Raw genomic sequence first — 12,517 nt, 5'->3', positions numbered from 1 at the left:
AAAAATTATCATGGTATTTTGAAACACTAACATAAAATAATTAATCATTTTCAAAAAGAACAATTTCTCAACCTTTATGGTATTATGACCCAGAGGGCCCACTTGCACTCCCACTGCCTCAAGCCTGTGACCCACCAGTGATTAATACGTTTTGGGCAGATTTCAAAATTCTTAATTTGAAATATAAAGCCTTAAATTGCCAAAGAACTACTTGCATATCTGAGCTTATTATTAATTACAAACCATAGCAAACATCAAGATTTCAAGATTCTGGTCTGCTTATGATTTCAAGGATTAACAAAATAACAGTTGATTTTTAGTTACAGGGGCTGGAAGCTGTGGAATGGTCTGCCTGCTACAATAAGAGGGTCCCTTTCAGTTTCATCTTTTAAATCCTGGCTAAAAGCTCACTACTTCAGTTTAGTACCCTGAGTGGAGCTGCTGATTAACTGTGCATACTGCATCTCTGTTCTTAGTCATTACTAAAATATAATATGATATTTATAAACTGTTAATAATTTTCCTCTATTCTGTTTACCTTTTCTGTATCCTCATTGCTCTACTTCCAAGTTGTTTGCCTGCCATGGAAAAGTAATAATAATAATACATTTTCAGATAAAGGAGCACTGGAATCACAGGGTAGAAGAGTCCTTTCATCAGATTGGCCGGCTCAGCACTGACTCATCTCTAGAATGGCCAGTCTTCCAGAATTCTGACTGTGTCTGGCTTTTCTGACTCCTAGGTTCTAATTGAATGATGGACAGATATTGTTGTTTTTCATTTATGTTACTTAGTTTCTACTTTGTATTTAATGTGTTTGAACAAACCTGTCTCCTTATATGTGATATTTCTGTCTTTAGTGAGTTGTAAAATCTAATCCCCGGGGTTTTTTCCTGCTTTGTCCCCTTTGTTGGCTGGGATTGGCTCCAGCAGACCCCCGTGACCCTGTAGTTAGGATATAGCGGGTTGGATAATGGATGGATGGATGGATAATCTATTCCTGCATTTTACCTTGTGGTTTGTACGATTGTATTGTATTTCTGAGGTGGCAATGATAGATTGGCCATCTAGCTCTGTGAGGAGGATTACTTGTGTTTAGTTTTGTGCGTTGTAGTTACCCCATTTTTTGACACCCAATGCATGTTCAACCAACCTGGAAGGAGATCTGTCTGAATTGCTTTTCTCAAGATTTCTTCCATTTTTTCCCTACAAAGATTTTTTTGTGGAGCTTTTTCTTGTGTTCAAGGCTGGGGGCCTGCCAAAAACAGCCCATTGAGGCATTCTGTGACTTTGGACTTTACAAGAAATAAATTGTAGTTGTTGATTGAGTAACACTGCTATATACATTGGAATTCTTAACCAAAACATTTCTGACAACAAATAACATTATTACAGGGTAAATCTTGTTTAAGAAAAAATTTATCCTTCTCAGGAGAAGTTAAAAAAAATGTGGTTCATGACAATGGAATGAATTATCATGGATAAGATTGAGTAGAATATGGAAAGTACAGGAGTTAGCATGGGTTCCAACAGGACAGGTTATGTTTTACTAACATGATGGGTTTCCAAGAGGAAGCAACAAAACGACATGACCAGAGTGGTACATATGATATTATTTATATTGATTTTCAGAAAGTATTTGATAAGGTCCCTCACAGGAGGCTGGGAATTGTCACATTCCAAGGTTCTTCAACAAAGATATTTCAGGACCTAGGAGAATTTGTTAGGGTCCAGCACCAGCAGGACAATAAAGGAGTTAGATAAAAGAGTAGCTAATGCAAATAATGTGTGCTTTTATTGTGGAATAAAAAATGTAAACCCACAGGTACAACACAGTCCCAAAAACCCACAAGTAAAGCACAGAAGCACAAAGACTCTTCCTTTCTTTCACCACCACTCCTCCTGGCAAGCATAGTCCTCCTCCTCCCGACTCGGGCTCCTTGAGTGGTGGCTGCTAGCCCCTTTTACAGTCCACCCGGAAGTGCTCCAGGTGGTTGTCAAGTTCCGGCTGCACTTCTGAGTGTGGCGAAAACAATGTCCATATGGGCTCAGGAGTCACAGCTGCAGCACCCCCTGGCAGCATCTAAGGGATTCAACAGGGCTGCACCCAACTCCAATTCCCATGGAGCCCTGCGAGAAACTGAGGCACCACTCCCACCCAGGGGGGTTGCCATCTAGCGTCCAGGGGAACGTATTGCAAAGTCCATGGCTGCTCCCTTCCCTGAACATATAGTGAAGGGGCGTCCCGGCCGGGCATAGACCCTGACCGTCTGCCACAAAAAAAATATATATATATATATATATATATACTAGCAAAATACCCGCTCTTCGCAGTGGAGAAGTAGTGTGTTAAAGAAGTAATGAAAAAGAAAAGGAAACATTTTGAAAATACATACATATATATACATATCTACATATATTCACACATACATATATACACACACACACATATATATATATATATATATATATACATATACATATATATATATATACATATATATATATATATATATTAATATTACACCCTTTGGGGTGCGAGCAGCTGTTACTGGGGGTGCCAGAATCCATCGAGGAAGAAAACAGAAAAACATTATTTGTACAAATTCTTAATTTATCTATCCATTCCTAAATATTTAAATGGGCAGGCTATTTCGTATAAATACAATACGCTGCTTGTTAAAACGGATGACTTCTGCTCTTACGTACACATAGTGTTGCATGGGCATTATGAACTATCGTATCTGTTCAAGTTCTATTTAAATTTTAAATATAAGTAATTTTTATTTAGTCGACAGAAATATCTTTGGTAGGAATGTAAGTTAAATTTAGTCATCATTGCATACATTTTTCTTCACCATAGAAATGTAAAGACTAAATTCAACCTACATTCCTACCAAAGATATTTCTGTCAACTAAATAGAACCTACTTATGTCCAAATAAAACTTGAAAAGATACATTTTTTCGAATCCGAGCGCGCATTTTAGATCGACTTAACGTGCACTACATCGAGCCCCGTGCTATTGTGCTTTGGTCTGCCTGCCTCAATAGGTCACCGTCGCTTCGTTCTTACTTTTTTACCGTTCATTTAATCATGGGCCTCTGTATAGTTTTGTTTATTTTCAGGTTGTAATGTTCATTAAATTTACGTATCATCTGGTTCATTGGCGGACCGTGCATCTCACACCTAGGCCTTCAGTACTGCTCCGTCTGAATACATCCGCCCCTCAAAAACTAATTTATGGTTATAAAAACCATCTTAATATGCAGAAATACAGTATAAAGAGCCACTGCATCGCAGATAGATAACTCCTGTAGCCACAATAAATGCCTTTATTGAATAGACAAACCAGGGGTGAAGAAGTTCCTTTCTACTACCACCACAGCCGCGACACACATAAAAAACATCAATAATAACTCATAAACTTGCAATATTATTTAGGAAAATCGCAATATTTTACTCACCAAAAATTTGGATTATTTGTAAACAAAATCCATCCTCCTCTCTTTCCTCAAAAACAATTCAATCACTCTGTCGTACGGATAATCCGTACACCTAAGTTCCACCAAAAAGTCCCTTTCTATCGCCATTGAAGCTAATACTGAAAATTGAACCTGCGGCTTTTATCCACTCAATGAGTCAGAATACGGTAACGTCGCCGTACGCCTGCTAGAGGGCTGTACTGACACCAACTCAAAATCTTATTGGTTGAAGCAACAGGTTAATTGACATTTATTCTGTGTTAGTGTGCCTGCACAATGGATTGTAAAGTCCTCTCTACCTGGCAACAAATGTGATTGGTTAAATGCTTTAATACGAAAATACATGCCTGGAAGCAGCACAACCATCAGAAAAGGTATGAAAGGAATTCATGGACAAAATATGATTAACATCAGTTTGTGATTCAGATATTTTTACTTATGAATATGCTAAGCACAGTCCTTCACCCGCGAATATTTACCTTATATGGGCAGGCACTCAATTTTGTGGGAGGCGTGATTACGCGACACGCAACTCCGCCTCCCACGGCCATTGAGCTGCAGTCTATTACAGTATATGGACGAAAAAATAGGTTCCAGTTATGACCATTACGCGTAGAATTTCGAAATGAAACCTGCCCAGCTTTTGTAAGTAAGCTGTAAGGAATGAGCCTGTCAAATTTCAGCCTTCTACCTACACGGGAAGTTGGAGAATTAGTGATGAGTCAGTCAGTCAGTGAGGGCTTTGCCTTTTATTAGTATAGATATTTACAGTATATATATATATATCTATATCTATATATAAGGGCTCTATGCAAATCATCAACCCTAATCACAAACCTTTCCATCTCTGTCTCTCTCTTATAACTACTATTTAAAAAGGGCAACTGTCCCACAGAACACTGGTTCAAAGCCTTTCTCTCACTACCTTCACAAAGTAACCTTTCTCAGGCACACACCTGCCTTTTAACAGATTCCTGGTGTATCAAATGATGCTGGACTAAACTCCAGCACCCCTGTCACATGCATGTACATGACATAAATTATGTTATTTCCATGCAAAAAAGCATTTGGAGTCATACACACCAACAAAAATAAAAATTATCTAACAGTTCTCTAGGTGATTCATTCCATCACAGGCATCAAATTAAAAGAAGTGGGAGTTCAGGGTATAGTGTGTAGATGGGTGCAGAATTGTCTAAAACACAATAAGTAGAGGGTTATGATGCAAGAAATCTTATGTGAATTGGTGGCAGTTAGGGTGTCCCTCAGTGGTCAGAGCAGGGATGCTGCAATTTTTAACAAATATAAATGATCTAAACAGGAGTATTAACAATAAGCTGGTTAAATTTGCAGATGATACCAAGCTAGATGAATTAGCAGATAATCTAAAATCTATTGAATCATTATAGAGGGACTTAGATAGCATTCAGGCCTAGGCAGATGTGTAGAGTACAAGTTAAAGAAGGTTGTGATTAAGAATTACACTGCACTGATGAGACCTCCAGGCTACAAAAAAAGATTTGGATGTCCTAGAAAAACTCCAGAGAAGAATGATTGAGCTATTTTTAGGACTGCAGAGTATGATTTATGAGGAAAAACTAGAGGGTTTTAACCTTTGCAATTTAAGCAAAAGAGCTTAAGAGGTGACATGGTTGAAACAAAATGATGAAAATAATTGGTAAAGTGAATCAAGACTGTTACTATAAATTGAGCTCAACAACAATACAGAGATACATTTGGAAACTTGTTAAAGGTCCAGCACAACTGTTTATGTTACGTTAAGAAGTTTTTCTTCACAAAGAGAACTATAAATGCAATGAATAAGTTACCATGTAGTTTGGTAGAGCGTAGAACTCTAGGTATATTTTTGATGTTATTTTGTAGGAATTATGTAGCTAGGATTGGCAAGCTTTGTTTGACTGAATGGCCTGTTCTCGTCAATTTTTTTCTAATGTTGTAAACTTTTCACTTTAATGGAATAAATCCATCCATCCATCCCTTATCCAACCCGCAACATCCTAAATACAGGGTCACATGGATCTGCTGAAGCCAATCCCACCTAACACAGGCCGAAAGGCAGGAAATAAACCCTGGGCAGGGAGCCAGCCCACCGCAGGGCGCATACACAAACACACACACCCACACATCAATCACACACTAGGGACAATTTAAAATCGCCAATGCACCTAACCTGCATGTCTTTGGACTGTGGTAAGAAACCAGAGTGCCCAGAGGAAACCCACGCAGACACGGGGAGAACATGCAAACTCCATGCAGGGAGAACCCTTGAACCAAACCCGGTTTAAACTAAATTTATTTTTCATAAATCTTTAGTCATAGTTGCATCTCTGTTATATGCTCGTATATCACCTAGTGACTTCAAAAATAAATATAAAACAATAAAAACATTACCTCCTCAAAATATTTCAGACAAATCATATTATAATTGTTTCTATTTTTTGAATGTAAAGTTGAAATACTTTGTTACAGACTGCATGTATTAAGAAAAGAAACTAACATACAGTATATATGTAAATTTTGCTGTTTTAAAAAAATTTGAATTTTTTTAACCCAATACAAAATTTTCCATTTTCCTAAGCTAATATATTCTGTTTTCACAGAAACCAATAACATTAGTAAGACGTATTTCTGGGTAAATGTGAACTTGAACTGGAATAGCGCTCAGAACTACTGTCACGTGAACTACAAAGACCTGGTCAGTATAAGGAATGAGGCAGAAAATCAGGAGATAATGAAGAATGCTAAAAGCTTCCCCTTTTGGATCGGTTTATTCAATAACCCATGGAAATGGTCTGATGGTGGGAATTCGACATTTCAAATCTGGAGAAACAGTCAACCTGATAATTGGTATAAAATCGAAAAGTGTGTGGAATATAGAACTTCAGCTTGGAATGATGCTGCATGTAGTCAACAGATACCCTTTTTTTGCTACAACAGTAAGTTATCTAAAGAGAACATTTCTAATTCAGATTAAAAGGTACTCAAGAGGTGTCGGAATAAATGTAAGGCCTATAAACTTAGTTATTTCTAAAATTAAAAGACTCATTCAAGAGACCTTTACAATATGTTTTACAGACTAGTTGATATCATTGTAAATATTTGAATTTGTACACCCTGTTTTTCAGAGTCCTGCACTTCACTCTCCTGCACCAGCACAAACATCTTTGTGTTAAATTCATTGTCCTGGGATGATGCTCAGAACTACTGCAGAGTACACTACACAGACTTGGTGACTGTTGAGGACCAAACAATGAATGACCAACTGTTAACAATGACATCAAACCAATACTTTTGGATTGGACTCCACCTTGAACGTGACAACTGGCAGTGGTCCAATGGAGAGCCTCTAGCGTATACAAACTGGGAAAGGGAGTATTTCTGTGCTGTGCTCCAGTCAGATGGCTCTTGGAATGACACAGTCTGTTCTGAAGAAAAGCCTTTCATGTGTTACAAAGGCAAGTTCAATCAATAGTAAATGTTTTATAAAGCACACTTCCATTGACAGGTTCAGAGAGCTGTAGACCTTTACAAAATTAAGACATTGAAAATAAGGCATAAAGCAACATGTAACAACACACAAATATGTGATAAGCGCAAAAACCCCATAAAATGCTGCATAGACATCAAATGTCAAGCAACGAACTTGTCCAATCAAAAGTATAAAACAGAAAGATACAGTAGTTAATAAATTAATGAAACATATAGATTTATCTAAATATCAATAAATACATGAATAATGAAATACAGAAATAGGAACTTTCAGGTTAGAAAAATGTGATCTTCCCTTGGATAACAGGTAGTTCTGCGCCACCATTTCAATGAGGATCTGGATTTAACTGTGCCATACTCAGAACCTCAATTGACACTGTCTGTTTCATTATGCACAGATAGCAACTGGGGACTATGTTATCTCTCATGCCAGCATACAAAGTTCTAGTTCAATGTTGCCAGGTACTAAACAGCAATGTCTTCTACCACTGGCTGAAGTAAGAGTACTTATGATAGCCTTAAATTAAACTTATACTGTAATTCACTTCATGCCTGACAACTCAACCACATGCCTTTATTCACTTAGAAGAGTTCACACTCTCATTTGGTGCATTAGAGACAGCTGGAGTTTATGGAACTAGGCACTTGCTAGTGGCATCAAACCAATACAGCAAAACAAAACAAAGGCTACCTGGACTGATGCTTGCCAAGCTGTACAAACATGACAGAAAATGTCAGCGGCTGATGAGGTTATAAACATCTTGCAAAAACATAACTGTCTGGTTGTCGGCTTGTTAAACAGCCGGTGCTTTATACAACTGGAGACTGAACAAGATCAAAACTGTCATTATGCTAGAGACCCAGCTTAACAGAAACACTGACAGCTTCTCAGGATACCAGCAGGTCAGAGAGATGGACATCTTAATTATGGAATATGATTTGTGCCAAAATGAAATAAATAAAATAGCATTTATGAAATAATTAAATGTAAAAATACAGTGATATATATTAATATTTCTTTAAAAATGTCATCTAACTATTATGAATTAAAAAAATATTATTTTATTATTATTATAGGTTGTTTTTTACAATGCCCTTATCTTTATTTATAAAGGTCATTTTTATTTCACAATCAACTTTTCTAAACGGCACATTTCCAAGTGACTCTTTTACTGCTATCGCTATTTATTTCGCAAATGATGGATTTGTCACTTGTTAATCAAGGCCAATTGGATGAACCTTTTTCTTGGTATAGGTGGTATAGTGCTGTCGAAAATCTTTTAGTGTTACTTCCACTTTTCTCACATTCAAACTGGCAAAACATTGAGACAGTAAGAGTTACGATAGTTTTGCAGAAGAAATTTATAAAAACAGTTTAGCTTATTGTAACTGTATTGAATCCACGAGAAACAATCATGAGCATTTAAAGATTTCTTTACTTGTCTTCCCTCACGTCATAGAAGTGCATAGACATCGTGTGCTAAATCTTGCATAACACTCTAATAAATTACCCCTTATTTCAGTGTGATATTCAGATAAAATAATAATAAAAATAATAATCATGGCCGTTGTCCCTTCTTTCCAGGATTGGTCGTTGTTCTGCATTTTGTTTTTCTGGAATTGATTCTTCCGCTGTAGGAAAGTCATCTGCTCTTTCTTTGTTGCACTGTAGGTGTCTTTTATTCCTCCTCACAATTTGCCCACAATCCATCTTACCTTCATATTATCTCTGTTCCACAGCTGTCACTACTGTCACCCATGGCCACTAGTGTGTACTTCCTGTGAGCTGTTGGAACCTTACTTTATCCTTGGGGTTTAGTTCTGGGACATCTTTAACTGAGGTGACATAGTAATGACTCTGTCACAGCTGACTTTTTGCATACTTCTCCTGCTTGCACCCTGTCCCCACTGATAAGCTCTCACTCATTGGCAGCAATGTTTTAGTGTGTCTGCCCATCAGTGCCATTGCTGGGCTGCTATCTATTCCTTGGCTGGGGGTATTTCTGTGATCCAGCATTGCTAGGAAAGATCACTTCCAGCACTTCTTGCCTTGGCCATCAGCCTTTTTAGTGTTTTCACTGCCACCTAAACTTTCCCATTGCTTTGGGGGTATGCTGGTGAGGAATGTTTGTGTGTGAAGTCCCAGGCTTTACTGATTTTTTTTAATTCTTCTAATGAATACTGTAGGGCCATTGTCAGAGAACACTATGTCTGTTATTCCATAAGGGACAAAGGGTGCTTTCAGTTTTCCTGTCACCATTTTTGACTTTGTGTTTTCTAAATGGTCCACCTTCAGGAAGCTGAACAGATAATCCATTATTATCAGGTAGTCTCTGTCATTGAACTCTAACAAATAAGTCCTATTTTTCTCCAGGGCCATGTTGGCTCTTTGGGATTTCTCTGGGTTTCTTTCTGTTGTTTCAGCTCCATGCTAAGCATGTACTGTATTGTTCCATGAATGCTTTCAACTGTGCATTCATGCCTGGCTTTTAAACGCACTCAAGGGCTTCTGTCAGCCATCCATCAATTCCAAAATGACTACATGCTCACCTCTAAAAATTATTCAATTTTGTAAACTCAGCTTATCTCGGTTGTGGAAGTATTTAGTCATATTAATATGCAGATGTTCCTTCACTTCAGACCAATCCTGCAGGATCAGATTCTTTAAGGCTTGAAGCTCATTGTGTGATAAAGTGCCCTCTGAATAGCCTTCAGTTTCTTACTTGATACAGGTAAGTCTTCTTCTTCTTTCGGCTGCTCCAATAACGGGTCGCCACAGTGGATCATCTTGCTCTGTTACACCCACCACTTCATGTCCTCTTTCACCACATCCATAAACCTTCTCTTAAGCCTTTCTTTTTTCGTCTTACCTGGCAGCTCTATCCTGAGCATCCTTTTTCCTATATACCAACGCAATCTTGCCTCTCTGATTTTGTCTCCAAACCATTAAACCTTAGCTGACCCTCTAATTTAGTAGTTTCTAATCCTGTCCATCCTCATCACACCCAATGCAAATCTTAAGATCTTTAACTGTGCCACCTCCAGCTCTTTGTCTTGTTTTTTGGTCAGTGCCACCGTCTACAACCCATATAACATAGCTGGTTTCACTGCCATCCTGTATACCTTCCCTTTCACTCTTGCTGATACCCATCTGTCACAAATCACTCCTGACACTCTTCTCCATCCACTCCTCTCTTCTTTACCTCTCTTCGACGCTCCCGGGCCGGGAGCCCCACAGCCAGGCTGCGAATGAAAAGACAACCGGCAGCATTTGCTCAGGAATAAGCCGTCCTTCTCATGGCCCTGGAAATAGAAGTGTCAGTGTGCCAAATTTACATTATGTGGAAATAAACCCTGATCACTGCTCTGTGCAAAAAGACATTAACTAATACTGCACTGTTTAACTCGAGATTTCTTAATGGCAAAGCATTGGTGTTGTCAGAACTTATCACTGACACCAAACTTGATATACTGTGTCTAGCGGAGACTTAGCAAAAACCAAACGAATTTACGTCTCTCATGGAGGCGACTCCACCTGGTTTCACTTTCCATACAGAACCTTGCAGCTCTAGACAAGGAGGTGGGCTAGCGGTAATTATCAGAGCAGACTTAAACATCAAACAAATCCCAATTGACTGTCCACTGTCTTTTGAGTGCCTGGCTCTTAAACTAATAACGGAATCAGGTCCTGTCTCACTCATTGTTCTTTATCGTCCCCCAAAATACAATGCATCCTTCTTATCTGATCTGATTGAACTTTTAACCCACCTAAGCTCTTATTCTCAGAGAATTATCCTTCTCGGTGATTTCAACATCCATATTGACACTACTACATCTAAACTGAGAAATGAATTCCTATCCTTACTGGACTGTTTTGACTTGACACAACATGTTGATTTTCCCACCCACTCTGGTGGTCATATATTGGATCTGATCTGCACTTCTGGACTATCTGTTGCCAACATTTACAGCACTGATTTGGGACTCTCTGACCATAAAGCAGTACTTTTCACTGTCTCATTGCCTTCCTCCTCTTACCTGTAAATGACAAATTTCTTACAAAAACCTTAAAAATATGTCGTCCTCTATCCTTTCTGGATCCATTTCTGATCTTTTACTGTCTGCACCTATTCCGTCAACACTAGATAGTCTTGTTGACCACTATAACTCAGCCCTTCATTCAGCATTAGATAAAACAGCTCCTTTAAAACATAAGGAGGTTTCCTTTAAACGTTCAGCTCCTTGGTATAATTCAGAATTACGATCTATGAAAGCAGCTGGCCGATGCCTTGAGAGAATGTCACGTAAGACTGGCCTCACCGTGCACATCCTGGCTTTCTCTGACCACCAAAGAGCTTACAGAGAAGCACTAACTGCTGCTAAGAACACCCACTATGGCAGAATAATAGAAAGTGGCCAACGATAACCCAAGGGTTGTGTTTTCTGTAGTCAATAAAATACTCAAACCCTCATCTGGCCCAACTACCTTGTCTACTGAAGTCTGTGAGGAATTCCTCCACTTTTTCCGTAACAAAATTAAAGATCTAAATAATTCAACTAACATAAATACATCATCTGTTTATATCTCTCCCTGTTTTCCCACTCCATCCAGCTCCTTCTCTAAGTTCTCACCAGTCACATCTGCGTTTGTTAATAATCTGCTTTGTAAGATGAGGCTGACTACTTGTGCACTAGACCTCATCCCCAGCACACTACTACTTAAATCCTACCTTCATGACATAATCCCGACTGTTACGACAATAATAAACTCATCCCTTGACATTGGCTCTGTGCCGCTCACTTTAAAAATCACTTCTTTAACCCCAATGTTAAAAAGTCTGGTCTTGATGCTGACAATCTTAACAATTTCGGCCTATTTCCCACTTACCTTTCCTGTCAAAAGCTCTTGAGCATGTTGTAGCTCCCAGCTCACCAATTACTTAACACTAATAATTTGATGGAACCCTTTCAGTCTGGTTTCAGGGCGCGGCACAGCTGTGAAACTGCTCTGCTACGGGTAACCAATGATTTGCTTATGGCAGCAGACTCTGGACAAACCAGCATATTAATTCTATTAGACCTCAGTGCAGCATTTGACACTGTCAGACATGACATTCTACTGTCCAGAATGGAGAACATGCTGGGTATCTCTGGCACTGCCCTCCAGTGGTTCAAGTCCTATCTGACTGATAGGCAAGAGTTTGTTAGTCTTGGCAACAGCAGATCCAGCTCGGCCAGTCACACAAGGAGTTCCTCAGGGCTCTGTCCTCGGCCCTCTTCTCTTCTGTATTTATATGCTTCCCCTTGGCCATATTATTCATAGCTATGGACTGGGCTATCATTTTATGCAGGGGATACTCAACTCTATTTCAATGTTAAAAGTGGAACTTCATCAGAGCTTTCTCAGCTCACAACCTGCCTTAGTGAAATTAAAACCTGGATGGAGCAGAACTCTTTAAAATTAAATTGCAACAAAACTGAACTCCTGCAAATTGGGACTAAAATGCAACTTAATAAAATGAG

At 38.7% G+C, this 12,517-nt stretch overlaps 1 protein-coding gene across 1 annotated transcript in view; it reads left to right on the top strand.

The window, feature by feature from the left end:
- Window positions 1-12,517, top strand: part of LOC120538568 (macrophage mannose receptor 1-like) — a 91,710-nt gene that overhangs the window by 16,301 nt on the left and 62,892 nt on the right. The window contains exons 2-3 of the mRNA XM_039767963.1: window positions 6,106-6,441; window positions 6,631-6,960. Of these exons, the coding sequence (XP_039623897.1) occupies window positions 6,106-6,441; window positions 6,631-6,960 (666 nt within the window). The remainder of the gene's footprint in view (window positions 1-6,105; window positions 6,442-6,630; window positions 6,961-12,517) is intronic.

Source organism: Polypterus senegalus, chromosome 11, assembly GCF_016835505.1.
Source record: "Polypterus senegalus isolate Bchr_013 chromosome 11, ASM1683550v1, whole genome shotgun sequence".
Lineage (NCBI taxonomy): Eukaryota > Metazoa > Chordata > Cladistia > Polypteriformes > Polypteridae > Polypterus > Polypterus senegalus.
The sequence above is the reverse complement of the archived record's forward strand: the minus strand, read 5'-3'. Positions and strand labels throughout refer to the sequence as shown.